At 38.3% G+C, this 25,844-nt stretch overlaps 1 protein-coding gene across 1 annotated transcript; it reads right to left on the reverse strand.

The window, feature by feature from the left end:
* Positions 1-4,474: 4,474 nt before the first annotated feature.
* LOC142177849 (uncharacterized) lies at positions 4,475-8,293 on the reverse strand. The gene is made up of 5 exons (XM_075247004.1): positions 7,964-8,293; positions 7,586-7,871; positions 7,146-7,382; positions 6,556-7,025; positions 4,475-4,570 (listed from the first exon to the last, which is right to left on the reverse strand). Exons 1-5 carry the CDS (start codon positions 8,291-8,293, stop codon positions 4,475-4,477), a joined length of 1,419 nt encoding a protein of 472 aa, XP_075103105.1.
* Between the last annotated feature and the right edge of the window lie 17,551 nt (positions 8,294-25,844).

A 25,844-nucleotide genomic window follows, 5' to 3' on the forward strand; every position in this document is an offset into this window, starting at 1 on the left:
ATAAGTTGGTTGGAAGTTTTTGAAAACAATACTGAATTATGGGACAAAAGACTAGAGCATTGCACATTGTCTATCTCTAAATAAACGGGATCTAAAGAACCTGGTTTGTGATCTGATCAAGTTGAGTAACAAGTAACATGAAGTGTGCAATGCCTATGCAAAAGAAAAGCATGTCAGATCTTCTCTCAAGCCCAAAAAGGGGCAGAGAACACTTCAGAACAAAGGATTATATCTTTCAAGAAATTGTGGTCTTTGTCAAGAAGACCCAGGTACCAATAGAAACAATCGTGGCTTGCATCAGACTAAATCATGGAACAGGTTTTGATAATGCCATAAGTGGATAAATGCTATGTTGGAAGAATAACTACTCAACCACTTAGCTCAAAGAACACCACCTCAGATGGAGTTATTGAAAAAAAGAAAAAGACTCTTGAAAATTTGGGCACGATCAATATTAATTGATGAAGGGTTTGCAAACATCTTGACCAAAGCTGCTGACTCAATTGAGGATATTTGGGTATAACTGTCATGTTCTCAACAATGGGAAGGGTCAGCCTTGAAAATTTGATGGTAAACAAGATGAAGGAATCTTCCTGACGTACTCGTCTCAAAAGAGAACAAAAATACTGATCAAAGTAGAGAATGCCCATTGAGTCCAGCAGAGATCTAGGGTCCCCCATCTACAACAACAGAAGCTGAAAAACAAGCTGTTGGAAAGAGGGCTTTTGCATAGAGACATCATTGAATCACTCCTGTATCCCACTACAACTATATTAGACATTGTGGTTAGAGTTGAGTTTTGTGCAAGGTCTCAGTCAAATCCAAGGTATTCTCATCTGAAGGATGGTGTAAGTATCTTGAGGTATCCTAGAAGAACACAGAACTTGGTTCTCTACTGTCCTCCAAGTAACGGATAGGAAAAGCTCTCCTGAGTTTGGACAGCCTCTGAGTTCCTATCGTGTCTCATGAGGCTCAAGGAAGCAGAATTCAATGGCACCTTCAACAGCTGAAGCAGAATATGTATAATCAGCATCTTGCTGTGGTCAAGTACTGTGGACCAAGTAACAAATTGGAAGAACTTGAGTCCAACTCAAGAGGGCCAACTACAGTGACTGTTGAAGATCAAGTTGTAGACATCTTCACCAAAAGCCCTAGGAAGAAAGAATTCTAAGAAAGATCGTGTTGCACTGGGGGATGATAAAACCCAACTGAGAACCTGGTTCTTCATTGTTGGTTATGAAAGTCATAGTAAGGTAAAATCTAGCTAAAGTGTTTTCTGGCTAAGTCTAACTCACCTCTATAGCATTACAGGTAGACACGCATGATGACCATAGAAGCATATGTTGCAATGCATGATGAATAAGGGGATAAAACTCACTTGCCAGACCTATCAGGGAACCTAGTTCTCTAATGCAAGTTAGTGGTTTCTTTGTTCTTTCATACACAATTTAAAATGAACAAAAAAATAATGCCACATCATCATCAGCGTGACAATCTCTTTAAAGTCGTGTCTCTTTATCCAATACGTCACAGCCCAAACGTCACTCCTTTCTCTAAACGATACATCTCCCAAGCAAAAGGGTGTTGCCATTTCAAAACGGGCCCCTCATCATAATTAAATCAACATCACAACCATCTTTCTTCCAAACTCAAAATTCCATATTTGTCTTCTCTCTTCTCAAATCCATAGTCCCTTGAGAATAATCTCATCATGTCTGAAAATCAAGCAACCGTTAGTATGCCTGATAAAGTTGTGATTGAATTCTCACCAGTGAGAAGTTCAGAGGTGAACCTCTCTCCAAACCCTAAAGAAGAGACTCATCTACACTTCACTCCCTTTCCTACCCTCTCCGAGTCCACTCCTCCTCTAATCAAGTTTGAAGATGTCTGTCCTCCTCCAGTCTCACCAGTTAAACAGAGTCATCAGGGTGAATAAGGGAACCTCGTTCAGGAACCTTCCACTCTATCCATGGTTGAGCACTTGAGTGAAGAACTGGTGACTAATAATGAAGAGTCTGAGATCTCTTGGACAAGTTATGACTCTAAAGGCATCACTTCTTCGCCTATTCAAATTGCCATGGAACCACAAGAAAATGAGGAAATAGAGAATATGTTGTATTGCATTAGAAGGGGTCATTATAGAAAAATGTGCAAGAGGATCTGAGCCTCGGGGGAAGAAATAGAAGAAGAGGGAGCAATTGTACCATTTGAACATCCGGCACAAGATGATGCTACTAGGTCCCCAAATAATGAACCTGATCCCTCCATAGAGAATCCATGTCAGGAGTCATCTTCCCTGGTCAGTATTGATCCTGCTCCTTCTCCCTACTTTGATGTTGAGCCTTTGAATATGGTGGTGCCTGAGACAAATCTTGACAGTGAAGAAGACGCAAATGATTTGTTGTATGCTAGTTTCATCAGGGTTAGGACTAAGCTAGTGATAACTTCAAATCCACCTCCTAAGCGACCTACTACTAGGTTATAGCAAAAGAAGGCTCTAGAGTTTGCCCTCAAGAAAAGTAAAAGGAGTAGAAAAAGGAGAAGGTTGGTCAAAGATGGAAAATTTGTACAAGCAGAGGGTGTTCCTGTAGTGGATGTGGATGAGGAAACCAAAGAGGAACCTAGTTCCCTTACCCGCAAGTCTTCAAGAAAGAAGCACTCTCTCTCTCTCTCTCTCTCAATCCAAAAGGCACACCTCTCAGGGTGCTGATAATTCTTCTAAGAGAGTTGTTGCTAGTTCCAGTAAGAAGTTGCCAAAAAGTTCTGGTGACAAGACAGTGAAGGAGCGTGGTGACAAATTTGATGAGGAATAAGTGGAGAAATCTGGTGACCATAGACAGATCAAGTCAATGGAAAAGGAATAGTTTGTTGGTAAGTCAGCGAAAAGAAAGCGGGATGATGATGATGATGATGATGATGATAAGGAACCTGGTTCCGTCAAGAAAAGAAAAGTGAGTGAAACTCTGAGGTCTAAGAAAGGAAGCTAGGGAATCAGAAAGTGTTGTGGGGTCACACATTTGCCTCTGACATTCTACAGAGTGTTGGGATGAGACAATTAGTGGATATTTGTGATGCTCAATAATGGACCAATTTGTTTACAAGTAAGGCTCTAATAGTGTATGAGGACGAGGTGCAGAGTTTTTACACCAGCCTTTTCATAGTAAATGGTGATAAAATATGTGTGTTGGTAAATGGGATGGACATAGTAATGGACTCTACCTTATTGGGGTCAATTCTGGGTGATCCTACAGAAGGAGTGTCATCTGCTCAGGGTGCTTGCACACCAAACTTCAGAAATGCCATTGTTAAGGACAAGACAGTATAGCATGGGGAACAGGTGAATAAGAAGGCACTCCTTCCAGTTTATCAGCTACTCTTTGAGATGGTCAATAAAGTATTGCTTCCCCGCACTGGAAAAAGATCTATTGCATCCAAAGCTGACTTATTCCTTATGGAGACTTTGGATAATTTCTCCTCCATCAATTTGCCTGCCATAATGATTGAGCATATGCAGAAGGTATATAACCTCAAAGACGGGGATCCTAGACTGCCTTATGGGTTATTTCTTACAAAGGTCTTTGAGTTTTTCAAAGTACCTTTGGGTCAGGCCAAATGGGCACCAAAAAGTAATCTTTTTCAAAAACTACTCTGGAGGAGTGTGAATGTATTGATAAAGTCGGAGGAGTTGGAAGCACTTCCACAATCTCTCAACTGATAAATGCTCATAATAGTGCCACAGAGGAGATCCAGAAGTTGAAGTCTGGGAACACGATTCTTGAAAATCAGCTCAGTCAGTTGCAAGAGTTACCTGGTTCCAGTGGTTCTCACAGCGCAGAGGTTGCACGCCTAATAAAGGAGAATGTTGAACTAAGGAAATAGGTGGAGGACCTGAAAAGACTGCTCAATGAGCAAATTTCCGCGAACGCTCGCATGGATCTTGTCCTCCAAACTCTTGCTTCCTTTTCCAAGCCCCCTTCCTCCAATGTCCCTTAAAGAATGTCCTATTAGTGTCCAGTTTCCAGTGTCTATCTTCTGGTGATGTTTGTTATTTCTGGTGAATGTTTTTGTTTATTCTAGACTGTGGTTGAAAACAATGAATCTGCTCCCACCTGTAACAGTCCAATACTGGTTAATGCAAGTGATTTCCTTTTTGCTATCTATGTTGTTGCTCTTTTATTTCTATCTTCTATCATGTTGTGAGAACATAAGTGACATGAGTGAGCTATGCTAGACTTCTTTATGTTGCTAACCTGTTCTGTGCTTTTTATGATTCCAAAAGGGGGAAGATATTCAATTGAATAATAAAAGTATGCATGAATGAGGTAGTGCATCTGAGCTTATGAATGAATAATAATCTGACAACAAAATACTGATTCAGGGGAAACTCATTCAGGGGAACTCACAAAAGTTCAGGTACTAACAAAGGGAGAATGCATAGTTTCAGGGGGAACTTAAGGTCCCATTCAGGGGGAACTCACAAAAATTCAGGTACTGACAAAGAGGGAATGCATAGTTTCAGGGGGAACTTAAGGTCCTTCTGGTTCACATTCTGGTTCATTTGTGACTCCCTCTAGGATTTTCAATTATAAGTTTGTCATCATCAAAAAGGGGGAAATTGATAGGTTATATGTACTTTGGTTATAAGTACTTTACTTTATTTCTTGATGATCTAATAAACTTACTATCCAGATCCAGATAAGGAACATGTTACACATTTACAAGACCTTAAGTTCACAATATTCTAGGTTGGAACTCAGCACGAAATATGATTCAACTCCTCAGAGTGGAAGGAACAATGCAGGAAAGTCAACTTTACAGTTGGAAAGTTGCTGCCTGCACACGCTACTGTGCAGAACAGTGCTGCATTCAACTTTCTGGAGAAGATTTCTTACCCACCTTGCTTGCATCATTGGAAGTGATGTCACACATGTATATATGCATTCAAGGGAGGTAAAATAAAGTAATTGAACACTTAAAGAACTTACTCAATCTCACTCACGTGACTAATCAGCTAGCAAGTTTTAAGTGCCTCAAGAACAAAGAACAAAGCAACTACGGGCCAGTTCCCACATCGAGTTATTGTGTGTCCTTAGTTGAGTTGTAACTTTATAATAGTTCTTTAAATTGTAATTCCTATCCAGCTTATTTAGAAGCACGTTATAGGAACATCCTTGTAAACCTTAAACCTACGTGTTTAAGTCTTGGCTAGAGTTAGTCAAGTATTAAAGTCTTTGTAATAGAGTTATTGCAAAGTGGATTGTAATAGGTGTATTACAAGTTAGTGAGGGGTTAAGAGTTTAATTCCTAGGTTACATATGTTGTAATCTGAAAGTTGCTCAGTGGTGAAGTTGAAATCCTACAATGGTAGGTCATAGTTTTTAATCCCATTGAGCTAGAATTTTCTACGTAAAATTCCTTCTGTCATTTAACTTCTGTTCTGTATGTGTAACTATTGAACCTGATAGAGAACTTGGTTCTCTATAGAAGTTGGTGGACCCACAAGTTTTACACTTAGCCTTATTTTGTTCTCTTAGTTGAGTTAAAAAGTGCCAAAAAGAGATGTTTCAGGCCGTTTAGGAGGTTTTCTATTAAAGGTATGGGTTACTACAGGAGGGTCAGGCGGGGCATCAGTTGGGTTATTAACAGGACTAGTAGGTGTATCATCTAAATCCGGTTGCATTTTATCTAAATCATCATTTTCCTCATCATTTTCAAAGATCGTTTGATTAGGATAAAGAGCATTCATAACTTCTTCATTTAATTGTTGACCTGGTGCAACATCATGGCAAAATTGACTATCGAAAAATTGAAAACAAGGGTTATCACTATTAAGAATAATAGGTGGAGGAGGATGGGTAACAGGTCTAGGTCGGAGATCCGGGGGAAGAGTAGTAGCTTGGCAACTAGATTCACCAATTTTAGATTTTCCCTTACCCATACCACCAAAAAAAATTCAAAGAAAAGTCCATATTAATTATAATTATACTAAATAAAACAAACAAAACTATAATATTAAAACTTAAGAGTTGGAACGAGTTTACCGAATTGACGAACAACTTCTTGAAAATTGAATATCGTTGAAGACTTGAATACTTCAATTCACCAACTTCACAATTTTTCACAAAATTACAATAATAAAGTAAGCAATTGTAGAAGAAAATTAGAGAGAGATTGATGAATGTATGAATAAAAATGAAAGAATGAGGGGGTATTTATAGTTGAGAATTAGGAAAAAGTGTAATTATAAAAGGTTTGGGGTTAAAATAAAGTTTGGGGGCCAAATGGATATTTTTTAAAGTTCCAAACGGCTGAAAATTGAAGGCCAACGGCTAGATTTTAAAAATCTGACCGTTAGCCCTTTTTAAAAAAAAATTAAAAATAGTCGTTGGGGCCCGTTTGGTCTAGTTGAACCGGCCTAGGCCCGCCTGCCGGTCCCGGGCTCACGGGCTATTTGGTCAGGACCGACCTGCTATGGGCTTTTGCACCACTAGAGACCAGCCCGTTTGAACCGGCCCGTTTGGCATGCGGGCACGGGCTAGGCCCGACCCACAATACATCCTTAGTTCCTGCCAGCACAAGTTTATATAGCTCAGCTGTTGTGCTCCTCCCTCTATAGTACTTCCCTGCCCATTCAAGCTCATTTGCCCACATCATTGATTGTCTCTGAATCCCTTGCCATTGCAGCATTGTTGTCCATATTTTCGATGAATAGGTACATTTAAAAAATAGATGATCCACTGTCTCCTCCTCACTGTTACATAGAGAACATGTTACATCCTCCACATAGCACAAACCCCTCAGCCTGTGTTTTGTCATTAATCTTCTATGTGCAGCTAGGTAGACTATGAAGTTCCATTTTGGTACTCCAACACTGTTGTGCACTAGTTTCCTCCATGGTACTCTATCAAATTCACCCCTCAGTTTCCCATACATATTCTTGATAGAGAAGTTGTTTATCTCCTCTACATCCTTCTCTGTATAACTAGCTTCCTCACAGTATTGTTTGGCTTTAAGTATCTTCTGCACTATCCAAGAGGCTTGTTTTGGTGCAGTGTCCCACAATGTATTCTGCTTCTTATAATACACACGTATCCACTGCGCCTATAACCTATCCTTCTTCTTACACAGGTTCCAAAGGAGTTTACAGATGGCTGCCTTATTCCATTCCTCTATAGCTAGCAGATTATGACCACCAGCTGCTTTAGGTTTGCATAAGTTGTCCCATGACAATAATGCTTTCCTTGATACTTCTACACCCCCAATCCAAAGAAATGTTCTGCATACTATTTCAACAAGTTGAATAAGTTTCTTTGGTAACACAAACAACTGAGACCAGTATACTTGAATAGAGAATATCACACTCTTGATTAGTTGAATTCTCCCTGCATATGACAGGAATTTTGCTATCCAGGATTGTTTCTCCCTAGCATCTTCTCAAGTAGAGGGTGGCCCTGTATAAATGATAACCACTTAGATCTTAGAGGTACCCCCAAGTACCTAACTAGTAGATTTCCCTTGACAAACCTCAAGTCTTGTAATTTCCTCTATTGATGATCATCATGCACTCAACCAAAGAATATGGAACTTTTATCAGCATTTGCCTCTAGCCCAGATGTCTTTGAGAATTGTTGAAAGCACTGAAATAGTAGCTGAACAGATATGGGATCACCTCTACAGTATAGTAATAAGTCATCAGCAAAGCTCAATTGCACTATGTTTAGTTTGCCACATTTAGGATGATAGTTGAAGTTAGGATCCTTTTTAAGAGTCTTCAACGGTCTTGTCAAATACTCCATAACCAATACAAATAGGTAAGGAGATAGAGGATTTCCCTGTCTCAATCCCTTTTTATCATGAAATGTCTTTGTAGGCTGACCATAATCATAATGGAGTATGATACTGTTGTAACACAGCTCATAATCCATTGCACAAATCTCCCTAGCAGCTACAGGTGTGTCAATACTTGCTCTAGATAACCCCACTCCACTGAATCATATGCCTTCTTCATGTCTATCTTCAGCATACATGTGGGAGAAATACCTTTCCTTCCATAACCTTTCACTAACTCATGACTAAGTATTATGTTGTCACTTATCAGTCTACCAGGAACAAATGCAGACTGATTATTATCCACCAGCCCATCCATCACTCCTTGTAGTCTGTTTGTTAGTATCTTTGATATAATCTTGTAAAGAATTGTGCAACATGATATTGGCCTGTACTCAGTAATTTTAGAAGGACTTTTCACTTTATGAACAAGGGTTACTGTTGTGCAGTTAATAGGCTGATACATATTTGAGCTTGAAAAAAATTGCATGATTGCATATGTGTTTGTATCTCCTACTACAGGCCAAGCCTTTGTGAAAAATAAAGCATTAAATCCATCATACCCAGGGGCTTTGTTACCACTGATACCTTTCAGAGCCTGATAAATTTCCTCCTTTGTGATCTCTGCAATCAGTTATAGTTGTAGTTGTTGTTGTCTATTCATCATGGGCCCATCTCTCATAATAGTTGGATTAATAGCAAGAAACTCACTTGTTGATGAGCCCAATAGCTGTTGATAAAACCCCTTCACCTACTCCTCAATGTCCTCCCTTGTTTGCACTATGCTCCCATTTTCTTTTATTAGTCTTCTAATCTTGTTTTGGCTGCATCTATTTTTCATATTTGCAAAGAAGTATGTTGTGTTGGCATCATCTAGCATAAGCTATTTTATTCTTGATTTCTGTCTCATAATGCTTTCATCCACTCTTATCCATTTCTCCAGTTGTTTTTTCATTTCTTTCTCTTCAACTACTAAGGTTTCATCTTGCCCAGGATCTCTATTTTTCTCTTGCATAGCAGTCAGTTTTTGTCTACAGACCTTGATCCTATCACCAACAGCACTATATTCATTTTTGTTTAAAACCTTCATAGCCTGCTTTACTCTTCTTAGTTTCTGCCAAGTACACCTCATATTGTATTGTTCCTGTGGCCTCTCCCATGCTTCCTTAACTATCTTTATAAAGTCATCATGCTCAGCTAGGTGGTTTAGAAATTTAAAAGGTTTGGAGCTAAAATTTTCATTCTCCTCTAGTGTTATACTCAATGGTGAATGATCAGAACAGTGATGATCCATAATCCAAACTTCCAGTTGTGGCATTACCAACATCCAATCAGCATTGATCAGGGCTCTATCAATTTTATTATAAGTATGGCCATTTATCCCATGTAAAGTTCCTTCCACTAGTCCTTATTTCTGTCAATCCGGTATCTTCAATAAAATCATTGAAGTCTCTTACCTCCAGTTCTTTCATAGGATTACCAATTGGTCTATCTTCAGCTGATCTAATAGCATTGTAATCCCCTATTATCAACCATGGCCCTTGTTGTATCGAGTGCAACCTTGTCAGTTCACTCCACATACTTCTTCTGTCTTCAATACTATACAGGCCATACACAGCTGTAAATGTAAATCTCATATCCAATTTCCTAATATATACTGTAGTGTGTATAGTCTGAGCAGTGCTACTCACTTCTTTGCACTCTATTTCATTTGTGTCCCATAACAACCTTATTCTTCCTTTGCTACTATACTCATAATTGTCTAAATATGCCAATCTAGGTGTAATTTTCCTTATAACTTGTTCAGCCTTCTGCTTTTTTATTTTATGTTCTAGTAATGCTATCATGCTTACTTTGTTACTATAAATGAACCACTTTACCTCTTTTTGTCTAGGGGCTTTATTTAATCCTCTTATGTTCCAAGTTACTAACTTCATACAGGTATAAAAAAGGGGTTGTAGAGTAGCTTCCTGCCCAGTATCACCCTGATGTCTACATGTTCCTCCCTCTATCTGTCTTGGCATAGCTAGTTGTAGTTTTGACTCTGCAAGTAGATTAAATCCATTAATGACATTTACTACATCAGCTGGTTGTCTTTCTCTACTTCTAGTTGCTGATTTTCCTATAACAATTTGCCATCTTTGCTCCTCATTTCCTCTTTCAGCTTCTGCACTAGTACTAGCCATTGATGTACTAGTACTAGCATTCTTTTCATTTGTAGTCACTTTCGACTGCAATTGCTCCTTAACTAGTTCCTGCACTTTGGATACCACCTTAGGTTGCCATTCCTGCTTCTGTTTTACATTCTTAGCCTTCACCTTTGGACCACTCTGTTCAGCCACTCTACATTGGTGACCAACTTGCATGCATTTCGTACATAACTCAGGTACCCAATCATATGTTATTTCCTGCATAAACTCCCTTCTATTAGGATCAGTCACTTTAATAGATCTAGGAAGCTCATTAGTCACATCCATTTCAACCAACACCCTTGCATATGAGATCCTATCCACTTGAGTAGTACAAGTATCCGCAGAGAGAGGAATTCTCAATCCACTGCTGATCCTACTGATTGACCTCTTTACCTAGCAATTCAAAGGCTGATTGGGATATTTCACCCATACTGGTATAGTTTGGAGAACCTCTTTATTGAAATCAAATTCAGCCGACCACACTTTGACAATGATAGGCTTATTATTCAGCATATGAGGCCCTGAATACAGAATTGCATCCTTATCTTCAATCGAATTGAAACGAACCACAAAATAACCATCGTTATGAAATACACCTTAGGTTTAGCCAAAAAGTTCCATACTGAAGCAATGTACCTTTCTATGGCTCCTATTATTGGACTTCCTCCAACAACATACAGTATTAACGCTAGCTTCCATTTCTGAGTCTCCTCCTCTATCACTTCCTTACAGAGCTCCACAGTTACCTCACCATTTTTTATGATAGGTGCAATGAAGCTAAGATCCATTCCTTTCGCCGCATAATTCGATCCTACAAATAGGTTCGCCCACTGCTTCTGCCCTTTTTCAGCCTCAACAGTAGGTAAACTCACTTGAGGGTGAGCTACCTTCACTGCATCCCCTATTACCCCCAATGCAACAGTAATTGGATCCAAATTCTTCCCAGTTGTGACCGATTTGCTTATATTTGAGCTTGCATGTATCATCGGAGCATTAGTAATCACTTTACTACTATGATCGGTCTTATCTAATGAAGTTTTCACAGTTTCCTTCTTAATCGTCAATGGCGGCCACTGTTCCATTAGACTTTTCCCTAGATCTCTTTCCAGATTGTCATTTTCAGTATTGGAGTGCTCGTACCTGCACAGCCACTCGTTGGAGTCACAGTAACAATTCTCTTCGGTCGTCCCCTCCCCATGGATGATGGCGTACGTTAGCACATGCACTCTAACGTGCGCCGAGAGAGCGGTTAGAGAGAAGAAAAGTTTATTCATTTGACCTTTGGGTAAATCCTTAAGTTCTAGCAATAGTGAAAATTAATCTATCCATTTGTTTTTCAATGATAGGCATTCCATTAGTTTCATGAATAAATTACAATTTTATATATTCATATTTTTCATAAACGTACTAGTTTGACCACTTTGGCGACTAACAAACTATATAAACATAAATGCACACATAACATAAATATCTAAAGATTTTATGCATGTGAATATTTTAAACAGTCTAGTTTGATCACTTTGGTGACTAACAAACTATACAAACATTAATCACATACGTAAAATAAATAATAAATATCTTCACCAACTTAATAGCCCAAATACTTAAATTAAATAAACTAAATAAATATTTTTACAGCCTAAAGTAGAACATTAACTTGTCTGATTTTAAATCAAATCATGGCAAACTTAACTTTAAAAAAAAAGAGTTAATAATAGGCTTAATACGTTACGTTGAAACATAATATCTTTAAGGTATCCAAAGAGAAACATAGATAAACTAAATATATGTGGCAAACTTTAAATGGATACCATCAAACATTAAAAGTCACTACTACAAAGAAAACGATACATTCTGGCATTGTAGAATAATTTTAATCCCACAAATATTCATTCCATTATACAAATTCATTAGATTCTTTCTTTACTAGCCAATCCTTAATTGGGCAGTAGCACTTTATAGGTGGTTCTTAAAGAAAAGTTATCATAGGGCCATAAAGGAAACAATACAACGCCAAAAGAAATTCCTTTAAACATTGAAACATTTACCGCCATTGTCCCAGTTTTCTTCATTAAGGTAGAAACTTTGGCCAAACTTATGATTAATTTGAAACAGAAATTTCATGCCTTATTCAATATCATCAAATTAAAAGAACTTGATTCAAATTCGAAAATATTACAAATCCCATTAAAACAGTTACGCATCAAACATAATAATATAATATTTCTTTACGAAGATTATTAATTCAAATATTCAGGCTCTGATACCACATGTAAATATAAACTTTAATTGTATACCCGGAACTTGAACATGATAATCTTACACGAAATCGTTACAAAAAACATACCTAAATTGTAAGCCATCATCGTGAAGCGGAAGCATTAGTTGCAATTGGTTTTTCGCCCCTTGCCCTAGCTTTCGTTACCGCCATCTTTAACGATGGAAGAGAGAAAATAGAATACGGTAACCCTAATGGGTGGAGAGAGGACCAATTTATAGAGGTTCTCACTTAATCTGATACGTCCATCAAGTAATCGATTGGACGGATGAGATTTGATCATTAATTAAATATTAATTATGGGCCTTAAACCTATTGGGCCACATACACGTAGGAAAAAAATAACTTACATGGCGAAGCGTCTATATTCTGTAAAAATTGCACGGGGCGCCCTATTTGGTCGCCCCCATTTAACCTATACCCATTTTTTTAAAACTTTTAACTTGTACCCACTTTTTAAATAACTTCAGCCCCCTTTCTCCTCCTCCTTCCCCTTTATCCTCCTCCTTCTAACATTTACCTTTTATGTAGTACGTATTTATTTTTGGTGCTCAGCACACATTGAAACAATTTATGTTTGCTTTAAATGTATATCTGTATTCTGTAATATAATACCTTTGAAGTTGTTGTTCTACTCATAATAAGAATTTATGCTGAATACGCTTGTATATTGATAGCTCTTTATCTTTATCAGATAGGTATAAAAGGGAACTTGTTTAAAATAAAATTTGAATTCAAGAGTATTAATAATTCAGTAAGCAAGAAATAACTGGAGTTTAAAATTACAAAACGAAAGACAAAAAAGTAGAAGCTGAAGAAGAAAGAAAAAAACCGGAACACACAAGCACTAGAAAGAAAAGAGAACTAAATAACTTCAGCTCTAGAGCTGAAGTTCGACAGTTACAAAACAAAAACTTCAGCTCTAGAGCTGAAGTTATTTAGTTCTCTTTTCTTTCTAGTTGGTCAACCGTGAAACACCAAAAACAGTAGTGATTGCCTCAGACTTCAGCTCTAGAGTTGAAGTTTCCCAGTTACAATACAAAAACTTCAGCTCTAGAGCTGAAGTTTCCCAGTTACAACCCAAAAACTTCAGCTCTAGAGCTGAACTTCAGGCCCGGCTACTAGAATGCTGAAGTTTTGCGTGATTGTCTTTGCTACATCAGCCCCGTATGCTGAAGTTATGCGAAAAGGCAGGTGCGCTTGCAATTTTTTTGCAAAGCGGGCACAAGTTAAAACGTGACACAAAAAGCGGGTATAGGGGTTAATTTTGGAGATATTTTCACATAAATTTTACATTCCTATACACTATATGAAACTATATTACCCTCCCTACTCAAGTTTTACTATAATTATATTTTATATACTCAATTACCATTTATGTACATTTTAAGGGAATTAATGATATTAATTAGTGTCCTAAAATAACTCTACCGTATATTTCCACTCCCCCCACGTTTCTCTCTCCACATCCCATCCCCCCTCCTCACGTATCTTGCACAAGAGAGCAGCAATTCCACTATTGACAACCATTAAAAAGCTTTGAAGCTTTGAATTTAAATTTGAATTTTCAAAAAATATTATTTGTTTGAATTGGGTGTTGTTGTCAAGAATCGGGATTCTCTCTATGTCTCTCTCTATCTCTCAATCCTTAATTTCAGTAATGTAAAGCAAATGAAAAGAGAACAGCAATTCCACCATTGACAACCATTAAAAAGCTTTGAAGCTTTGAATTCGAATTTGGAAATTATTATTTGTTTGGATTGGGTGTTGTTGCAAACAGGGGCAAACCCACGTGCTATTAAGCAAGTTCAATTGAACCCGCTTCGTCAAAACATTCTACGGTATATATTGGTAATTGTATTTAAAACAGCGAATTTCTCGTATAGATAAATTATTTGAACCCGTTTGTTTGAAGTTATCTCCCTGTTGGGGTGGTCATGAGGGTTCAAATTTTATGCGAGGTCTTGTGTTCGATCCTAGCTTCCCTACTGTAATTTTTCGTTTTGTTCGCATGGGAACAGACGATGTGCAACTGATCACGCCCAACTCTAGACCTAAAAAGGATAAGCGGTCGCTGCAAATATAATCCGTTCTAAAAGTCCGGAGTCAAATCCCACAGAGAATTAAGGCTTAGCTATAGCTGTTTAATATCACTAAGAAGACAAGTTTGAACAATTTTCTAAATTATAAAGATTGAGATTTATATTTCTAACTAATTAACTAGCAAATACTAGAAAGCGGTAAAATTATCAACTAACGAGATAAACTCTTTGAGACTAAATTAAGGAGGTCTAGAGTTATGATTTTCCCAATTGTCGGAATCCTTCCCGCTATGTCCATGCAATTTCGCCAATGTATTCTCTACTGATCATAAGCACTTTAGGTGTCGTAATTCTCTCTCGAGCAACTACAATAATTTACTATACATATTCTCTCGAACTACGCTAGTTGGCTGCATCTAACCGCTCATTATGACAACGTCAAGGCTTGTTATTTCTAAACCTGCCTTTAAACCCGCTGTATTGATTTCTCACATACGTTAGGAGTGACGTTGTTCAACAACCACCTAAATATGTATCCTTTCTCAAGCAACACATAATAAATAGGCACAGTCAATCGATGGCCATTCAATCAATAATAATAAACACGTAGTTGAACAAGTAGAGAAATCCAACGGCTCAATTATATAAAAACATAACAAGAATTTATCCTACAAAAAGTTCCATCAAAACCCTAGATAACAAATTAGTTATTCATAAAAGTATATGAAAACACAATACTCAAATTTATAACGAACAATGGAAATAGGAAGAAGGACAAAGAAAAACCAAGGGGGAATTACTACACTATTTACAAAGAAAATCTTTTGTTCATTTTTTTAGACTTAAATCCCTCAAGAAAATTATCTATGATATCCATCATCGGGAAAAGTCCAATCTCTTTTTTCGTTTTTCTAAAAAAATTATTCAATTAAATTAACACAACTAAAATAGCATAGAAAGTCACCTAGACAATCTCCTCACCCCACACTTAAAATTGTGCATTGTCCCCAATGCACATCATACTAATAAGAGGGTAAAAGAAACTCCTTGGTAGGCCAAAGGCCGAAGCATTAGGAGCTCATGGGGTACTCAGACTTCTCCCAAGCTTGGTCCTTCGTGCAGGTACCTCACACTTAGTTCCAACCATCTGGTTTGGTGTTGCATCCTTCTAATGGCTTTGCATTCCATACTCCTAAAAATCAAAAATCGACACTATAAGAATAATACAATAATAAAAATAAATAAATAAAATAAAATAAACTAAATTAAAAATAAAAAAAATAAAGTTGGGCTGCCTCCCAACAAGCGCTTAATTTAACGTCGCGGCACGACATGAATCACTTTTTGTCTCTACCTCGAGCTTATGAATTGAACCCCAAGTTTTGCTTCAAGCTTATGATTATGCTCTTGGGGCGGTACAATTCTTGCGAGCCAAAAATTAGATAAAGTCTTATGCACTTTTTGTCTCTCGGTCGAGGAGTGTCACCTTGCCTAGACGGCCTTGAGAATTTCAAAATATAAGGCTCATCTACCTCTTCCTTGGACTCCTTTTTATGCTCGTAAGGATCCATTTCCTTTTCACCATCCGAACATATGTAGAGAAGTGTTTGGAATGAGGTCCAACGCGCTCAAATACATGAGCTTCATGATTTTTGACCTCCTCAACACCAATCACTCTAGAGTCAACTAACTTTGTATCTTCAATGTCCTTGGCTGACTCTAGTGTTACTTCGTGAGCACCGACATCCTCAAATTCTAGTTGGATAGATTGTTGGCGTTCTACACTGACCTCCTCCATTAGCACCTCAATTTTAGTGTCTAATGCATGCTCTTCTTGACTATTATCCCCAATATTGGCTTGTTGAGCATTAAATGCTTCAACTAGTTGACACATTTGTGCCTCCAGGTTGCGAATAGTAGCATCTTGCCTTTGTATATGCATCTTTCTTTCATCAATTTGTTCCACAAGGTACTTTAGCATATCCTTGATCTCTTTCAAGTTATCATTCTCGGGTTCTTTATTCCTATTAACTTCACATGAAAAACAAGAACCATCAAAGTAAAGGGTTGGGGGAAGATAAGAAATATAAGCACAACCATGAAAGTGACCATCTTGACCACCACACATATCACACACATTCCACATATAAAATTGAGTCAGTGCACATAACTCGCTCTCAGAAATATTTAGACTATTTTGAACCAGATGATTTCCGCCACGATTCACACAAGGAAGATCAACAGTAGAATTACCAACATTAAAATTCTAATAATTCCAGGATGCCATATTTCTCAAACTAACAAGTAAAACAAAAATCAAATACAACAAAATAAAAATAAACGATCAAACTTGTAACCTAGCAATATATACATCTATAACTGCACCGTTAATTCCCCAGAAACGGTGCCAAAATTTAGTCATGCCCAACTCTAGTCCTAAAAAGGATTTGCGGCCACTAAAAATATAATCTGGTCTAAAAGTATGAAGCCGAATCTCACAGAGAACTAAGGCTTAGTTATAGCTATTTAATATCACTAAGAAGACAAGTTTGAACAATTTTCTAAATTATAAAGATTGATATTTATATTTCTAAGTAATTAATTAGCAAATACTAGAAAGCGGTAAAATTATCAACTAATGAGACAAAGGATTGGAGACTAAATTAAGGAGGTCTAAAGTTATGATTTTCCCAATTGTCGGAATCCTTCCCGCTATGTTCCCTGCAATTTCGCCAATGTATTCTCTACTGATTGTGAGCACTTTAGGTGTTGTAATTCTCTCTCGAGCAACTACAACAATTTACTAGACATATTCTCTCGAACTACTCTAGTTGGCTTAATCTAACCGCTCATTATGACCACGTCGAGGCTTTGTTATTTCTAAACCTGCCTTTAAACCCGTTGTATTGATTTCTGACATACGTTAGGAGTGAAGTTGTTCAACAACCACCTAAATATGTATCCTTTCTTAAGCAACACATAATAAATAGGCACAGTCAATCGATGGCCATTCAATCAATTACAATAAACACGTAGTTGAACAAGTAGAGAAATCCAACGGCTCAGTTATATAAAAACATAACAAGAATTTATCCTACAAAAGGTTCCATCAAAACTCTAGATAATAAATTAGCTATTCATAAAAGTATATGAAAACACAATACTCAAATTCATAACCAACAATGGAAATAGGAAGAAGGAAGTGAAAAATACGTGGAAGAACTCTCCGCCTTGCTCCTAATGTGTCTTGCCTCCTTAGGTCGAATCTCCGATCTTGTCACGACCCAAAATCAACTAAGGGTCGTGATGGCGCCGGACACTGCTGTCAGGCAAGCCAACCAAAATACTTAATTAAATTCTCGTTTTATTAATTTTGAAAACTATGATTTTCCTTCAATTTTACCAGTAAAAGATAAACGTTTCAAATAAAATATGTATGATAAGAAGTTAATACCAGATACCTCATAATCATCCCAGAACTCGGTGTCACAAGTGCATGAGCATTTACTAGGGAATGAAATAAAATACAGTAACTGTCCGGAATACAAAGTGGACAGAAATGAAAAGCACAGTAAAACACTCTGAAGGGGACTCTGCGGGTTGCGGGTCATCTCGATAAATGCAGTTCATCTAAGTCTCCGTATCAACCATGCCACTAAGCCACTAGCCACATATGAACCAATGCAAAAAAATGTACAGCAAGCGTAGTATGAGTACGAAAATAATGTGTAACCAATGAGCATCCCGTCTAATCTCGAAGAAGTAGAGACGAGAGGTCGACTTCGACACTTACTAATGGTCCAATGATATTATAGTAAGAGTGTGAGAAATTCATGGATTTCACAAAGCCAAAAGTTAACTCATAAAGCCGGAAAGCAGGTAAACAACTTCTCAAATAATAAAGGATTTCCAAAGATTTACTTTTCATTATCTTTATCAATTTATCTCTGGCCAAGAAGGGCAATTATCAACAACAACAACAACAACAACCCAGTATAATCCCACAAGTGGGGTCTGGGGAGGGTAATATGTACGCAGACCTTACCCCTACCCCGAAGGGTAGAGAGGCTGTTTCCAGGAGACCCTCGGCTCAAAAAGCAATAGGAGATGATATATTAGTACCATAAAAATGCGTATTAAAAATAACAACAATATATAAGAGATATGAAATATGAAATACAGAATACGAAATACGAAATACGAAATAGATGGCTGGTATAATACAACTAGAAGGTAAAGCCCTGCGTCAATAGACGACCAATGACATTCCTAGTCTAACTCCTAACTGGATAGTCACACTCTATTGTGCCGTAGAAATATTCACACTCTCCCCTAACCTAACCTACAACCTTAATGCTCGACCTCCATAATTCCCTATCAAGGGTCATGTCCTCAGTAATCCTAAGTCGCGCCATGTCCTGTCTGATCACCTCTCCCCAATACTTCTTAGGTCTTCCTCTACCTCTCCGCATGCCCACTACAGCCAGTCGCTCACACCTCCTCACCGGTGCATCAGTGCTCCTCCTCTGAATGTGCCCGAACCATCTGAGTCTTACTTCCCGCATCTTGTCCTCCATGGGGGCCACACCCACCTTCTCTCGAATATCTTCATTCCTAATCTTATCCATCCTTGTATGCCCGCACATCCACCTCAACATCCTCATCTCTGCTACTTTCATCTTCTGGATGTGTGAGTTCTTTACCGGCCAGCATTCAATTCCATACAACATGGCAGACCTAACCACTACTCTATAAAACTTACCTTTTAGTAATGGTGGCACTTTCTTGTCACACAAGACTCCCGACGCTAACCTCCACTTCATCTACCCCACCCCTATACGGTATGTGACATCCTCGTCAATCTCCCCGATCCCCTGAATAACCGATCCAAGGTACTTGAAACTACCTCTCTTGGGAATGACTTGAGAGTCAAGCCTCACTTCAACTCCCACTTCCGTCGGCTCAACTCCAAATTTGCACTCGAGGTATTCCGTCTTTGTCCTACTCAACTTGAAACCTTTAGACTCAAGAGCATGTCTCCAAAAATCTAGCCTATCGTTGACGCCGCCTCTTGTCTCGTCAATTAGAATAATGTCATCAGCAAATAGCATGCACCATGGAACCTCCCCTTGAATATGATGAGTCAGTGCATCCATCACCAGGGCAAATAGGAATGGGCTGAGCGCAGACCCTTGGTGCAACCCCGTAATAGCTGGAAAGTGTTCAGAGTCGCCTCCTACTGTCCTAACCCGAGTCTTAGCTCCATCATACATGTCTTTAATCACCCTAATATAGTTACTCGAGACCCCTTTATCCTCTAAGCAGCTCCATAAGACCTTCCTAGGAACCTTATCGTACGCTTTCTCCAGATCAATAAACACCATGTGGAGATCCTTCTTCTTATCTCTGTACTGTTCCACCATCCTCCTAATAAGGTGGATAGCTTCTGTGGTAGATCGTCCCGGCATGAACCCGAACTGGTTGTCTGAAATAGACACCGTCCTTCGCACTCTCACTTCTACCACTCTCTCCCAAACTTTCATGGTATGACTTAGTAATTTGATGCCCCTATAGTTGTTACAGCTCTGGACATCACCTTTGTTCTTATACAACGGGACCATTGTACTCCACCTCCACTCTTCAGGCATTCTATTAGTCTTGAATATAACACTAAACAAGTATGCGAATATCATGCCGAGATCGTACGGCCCGATCCAACATAAATATAAAATGTGCACTGCCGAGGGTCGAACGGCGCGAACCATAGATGCATCTATTACTCTGTTTGCGAATCATACATGCGACGCGGTCAACATAAAAAAATAAACACCCTGCTCGCGAATTATACATGCGACACAGGTATACACAGAAATACATGCTCAAACAGCAAATTAAGAATTTATCGGGGAACGCCTATCCAAATAAAAGCCAATTCTCTTTTAGCGATATAAGAAAATGAAGTTTAATCCCTTTTAGAAAATCATTTACCAATTCGATAAGATTTAAGCAATTCAACTACCAACAAGGTTACAAATATTCCAGGTATAGCATGCTTTTGGGTCCTATACTACCCGGACTTACACATAATAGTAGCTACGCATGGACTCTTGTCACCTCATGCACATGTAACCCCCACAAATAGGAGCACATAACCAATTATTTCATCTATGGGGACAATTATCTCTTACAAGGTTAGAAAGGAGACTCACCTCACTCGAAAGATCCATAACCGGCATTCCACGCCCTTCCGAAGACTCGAATCGATGCACAATGCTCCAAAACTATCCAATAATTATGCAAATCCATTAATATATGTTCACTTACTCATTAAAATCCAATTTATAACAATTTCTAACCCCAATCAAAAATTTGACAAAATTGCCCTCGGGCCCATGTGCCCGGATTCCTAAATTTTTCGAAGATAAAGTTTACCGATGAACTCACGAACTCAACTATAATATTTTCTCTTAATTTCATACCCAAAATCATGGTCAAAATCCAAGAATATCAATTTCTAGGTTTTCCCTCAAACCCCAAGTTTCTACAAATTTTCATGCTCAAATCCGTAACAAAACCATGTATTTAACGTCTAATGAGTGGGAACAACTTACCTTGACATAGATAAAGAAAACCAATCTTCTGAGAGCTCCAAATCCGTCCAACTCGAAGTGAAAATGGGTGGAAATGAACCAAAACTCGATTTTTAAAGAGAGCTCACTACCTCTAGTCCTTTCGCACCTGTGGTCTCTTGACCGCTTCTGCGGTCCCGCAGGTGTGGACCAATTGTCACTTCTGCGGTCCGGGCTCCCAGCCCATTTCCGCTTCTGCGCTCCTTCTTCCGCAGGTGCGGTCCCGCTTCTGCGGTGACCTGACCGCATCTGCGGTCCCAACATTCACCCTTCACCACCGCATCTGCGTCCTTTTGACCGTTTCTACGGCTCCGCACCTGCAGCCAAAACTTCGCAGGTGCGGTTATACCAGATATCAGCTGCTTCAGCTATTCTTTCCAACCCTAATTCAATCCGTTAACCACCCGGAATTCACTCGAGGCCCCTAGGACCCCAACCAATCATACCAACCAGTCCCAAAGCACATTACAGACTTGCTTGAGGCCTCAAATAATATCAAACAATGCTAAAATCATGAATCGACCCCCAATCCAAGCTTAAGGAACTTTAGAATTTCAAACTTCTACATTCGATGACGAAACCTATCAAATCACGTCTGATTGACTTCAAATTTTGCACACAAGTCATATTTGACATTACAGACCTACTCCAACTTTCGGAATTAGATTTTGACCCTGATATCAAAAAGTCCACTTCCGATCAAACTTCTCAAAAACCTTCAAATTTCTATCTTTAGCCAAATGACTTCAAAATGACCTACGGACCTCTGAATTCACTTCCGACCTCACTCCCAACTCCAGAATCACTACAGAGCTACTCCCAGACTCAGAAACCCAAACAAACATCGATAACACTAAAATGCACTTCAATCCAAACTTATGAGATTCTTCCAAAAATGCTAACTTCCACAATAGGCGCCGAAACATTCCCGGGTCTTTCAAAACCCAGTTCGGACTTACGCCCAAGTCCGAAATCATCATACAAACCTACTAGAACCTTCGAATCTCGATTCCGAGGTCGTTTACTCAAAAATCCAACCTTAGTCAATTCTTTCAACTTAAAGCTTCCGAAATAAGAATTCTCTTTCCAAATCAACTCCGAACTTTCCGGAATTCTATTCCGACCGTGCGCACAAGTCATAATATCTGAAGTGAAGCTGCTTGTGGCCTCAAACTACTGAACAACGCGCTAGAGATCAAAACAATCGGTCGGGTCGTTACATTTTCTCCCACTTAAACATACGTTCGTCCTCGAACGTGCTGAGAACTGCAGCGAAGTTGTCCGAAATCACTGTTTAACACCTCGTCCACCTACCCGTGCTACCACAACTTAGTTGAGCACCCTAGCTCGATCAATCTGAAGACATCCTTTTTCACTTAAGCAAATAAGCCTTAGAGCCCAATTCCAATATCTGGAATTCTTTGTCAGGCATGTTCCAATATACGTTCACCATATCAATAGCTACACGCAGCACCAAAACATGACTGCATACCTCACACCTTGCACCACTTTACTCATAGGACCACAATAACATTCTCTGATCCATTTAGTCAAAATTCCATGAATCTGATGCTCTCATTGCACCTTATGACATACATAGGTCTTGCTCTAACTCTTACAATACCGCCACGACGGAAGAGATGCGTAGAAATTCATAACCAACTGCTGAATCGTCAAATCATTGGGTTTATACTTCTGACAAGAACCATCACCTCATTCTGAAACAAATAATGGTCTTAGATCTGTAGTATACTTCATATAATTAGATTGCACTGATCCTAAATCCAATGATCTGATTTCACCCAGTACTAACTACTCAGGCAATAAGCCACCGAGACATGACCAAAAGTCTCATATGATGCCACAATGCACCAATAGGCTACCAACTCTGAAAAGGAAATCCAATTACCCCGCTCGTGAATCATACATGCGGCACGGTCAACATAATTGAACAGACACCGCGCTCGTGAATCATACATGTGACGCGGGCACACGGCTAATATGAGTTTTCCTTAGAAAAAAAGGAAACAAAACACATAAAAATAGATACGGGGAACTGTACTCAACATGTTACACCCCGCAATAATACGTATATTACGTCTCGCAGTATTACGCTACGACAGTGTTGCACCCAGCAATATTACATTACGGTGGATTTATGCTTTGTAGTATTAAGTTACGACGATATTGCACCATGTAGTATTGTACGTTGGATTTGTCGTAAGGTAATTGACATCAGTCCAAGTAAAAGATTATTTGTAGATTATAAGGATTATGCTATTTATAACAAGCGATGAATAAGTGTTATGAAAGATAAAGGGGTACACGGAGTAACGAAAACGAGTTTCCTTGGGAATGGCCAATTTGGAATAAAATACGGGTCGAGCGATAATATCCGATAATTATAAATTAATACCATACAAGGTACCATATGACCACGGTAGTGTAATATATAAAGTATATATGAAGTATTTTAAAAATAAATAGAATTTTAAGTAATTTGTGATAATTTTTTAAATTATGCGGGTAATAGATTAAATACTGGGTAACAAAACATTACCCAGTTAACTAATAAGTTGATAAAACTTAATTAATTATACTCCAAATGATATGTGGCAACATATGAAACGACTAAGCAATTAAAATACCCTATGTGGCAACATAGGAAATGATAGTTATCCAAAAGTTAGATACATGTCCAAGTCTTAGAATTCAAGGACACCAAAGTGACGTTATTCATTTTCATAGAAAATACAAGAGAGGTTTCTTTCTTAATTAAGAAAAGTTAGAAGCTAAGGAAATTGTTAGAATTCTTTATTTCAAGCAAATCTCTTACATAAAATGTTAAGAGTCAGATGCTAAAGTATTCTTTGAATCAAAATGAATTCAATAAAATTCTTTCCAAAACTTCAAAGGACAGAAACGTGTTTCCCTCAATTCTAAAAATAAAACGTTTTCCTCTCAATTTCAAGAAAACAGAATTGTTTCGTTTCAAGATTTTTAAGAACCAGAATCAAGTTTTCGTCCATGAATTTCTAAAGAGCGGAGGCAAATTTCGTTCAATCAACGAAGGTTTTCCAACGAAATATTATACGGAGTTTTCCCCACTCCAGGTATGTTAAGGCTATCCCTTCTTTCTTTTGGCATGATACGATATGAACGAAACATGCAAATGCACAAATTCCATAAGTGACTCTACTCCTAGAAGTAATAGAAATATCTATGTTCTTTAATTCTCATGTGTCATAATACTTTGTTTATGGGTCTCAGAAAAATACGAAAGTTGAAAAGATGTTACTTTATGATATTGCTCAAGAGGCAAAGTGGTCTTATGACCTTCCGAATGATTTTATTGACGTACTTTTCAAGCATTACATTCATGTGCATTGACCCATGACCAGATGGTATTATATACGCATATATATGTAAATATATGTATATGGAATGGGAAAAGGTTATGGCGTTATATACGCACCACCACCTGATCAGTTGGTATATGATGATGATGTTGCCCACAGTGGCCGAAATATGATTCAAACAGCATTATATACGCATATATATGTAAGTATGATTCAAACAGCATTATATATGCATATATATGTATGTATATATGTATATGGGATATGGGAAAGGTTATGGCGTTATATACACACCACCACCTGATCAGCTGGTATACGATGATGATTTTGCCCACAGTGGCCGATATGATATGATGGGATGCCCTCAGAGGCTGATGATATTATGAAATATGTACTTATGCACGACATGACATTCATACGCATATGCATGACGTTAAAAGTAATTTATGATTTACAAAGTTATTCAAACTTACAGGTTGAGTCATGTACTCTATATGTCTTCCATATCTCTCATGTATTTATTTATGTGCCTTACATACTCAGTACATTATTCGTACTGACATCCCTTTTGCCTAGGTACGCTGCGTTTCATGCCCGTAGGTCCCGATAGACAGGTCGAGAGCCCTCCAAGTAGGCTATTAGCTCAGCGAAAGATGTTGGTGCGCTCCATTTGCTTCGGAGTTGCTCATTTGGTTAGTATGATTTAGACGTATATTATTTGGTATGGCGGGACTTTGTCCCAACCCTTATGACATTTATGTATTATTAGAGGCTTGTAGACATATGTCGTGTACATAAAAGATTGTACGGACTTGTCGGCCTATGTTTTGAGTTTATAAAGGATCATGTTGGCCTATTAGGCCCGTATGCATGTGTATATGATGATGTATTAAGAAAGATACATTACGTTGGTACTCAGTTGAGTAAGGTACCGGGTACCCATCCCGGCCCATCGGTTTGGGTCGTGACAAAAGTGGTATCAGAGAAGTTCTGTCCTAGCGAGTCTACAAGCTGTGTCTAGTAGAGTCTTGTTTATGGGTGTGTCGTGCACCACACTTATAAGCAGGAGGCTACAGGGCATTTAGAATTGTCACTCTTTCTTCTTACTCTAGATCATGTGGTAGAGCTCACTTATAAGAATTCAAATTCTGAATTTTTTTTATTCATAATAAGACGATACCTATATCCGAAAAGAAGGTTGGAAAGAGAGATTGTTGTGGAAAAGCTAAGTCAGAGGAATTGGATTTTTGTATGATGCATACGATAAGTAAATGTGAGGTCTTTAGCAGATCATGGGTGTACTGAAAGGTGTAAGCTTCCTGATAAGAAGCCTTAAGGTAAGAATGCCTATCCATCTTTATGGTGAAAGACAATAAGAGATTAAGAAGATAAATACAAGTTTCAACAAGCAAAAGAAGCAAGATGAAGAAGGGTACGAGGCACCCAGTTAATAAAGGTTAACAACATTAATAATTGAGGCAGAGGAACATAATCTTTTTGAGTTATATTCAATAGTA

Source organism: Nicotiana tabacum, chromosome 3, assembly GCF_000715075.1.
Source record: "Nicotiana tabacum cultivar K326 chromosome 3, ASM71507v2, whole genome shotgun sequence".
In the NCBI taxonomy this organism is placed as follows: Eukaryota; Viridiplantae; Streptophyta; class Magnoliopsida; order Solanales; family Solanaceae; genus Nicotiana; species Nicotiana tabacum.

Bases quoted from the DNA above. Each gene is read 5' to 3' on its own strand.
- LOC142177849 (XM_075247004.1), bottom strand. From the start codon at position 8,293: ATGTATCAGCCTATTAACTGCACAACAGTAACCCTTGTTCATAAAGTG. The intron at 7,383-7,585 runs GTTCCATATTCT...TGTCATATGCAG, and splicing joins AGAGGCAAATGCTGATAAAA to GGAGAATTCAACTAATCAAG. The intron at 4,571-6,555 runs GTATTGTGGGTC...TGAAAATCCTAG, and splicing joins TGCTGGCAGGAACTAAGGAT to AGGGAGTCACAAATGAACCA.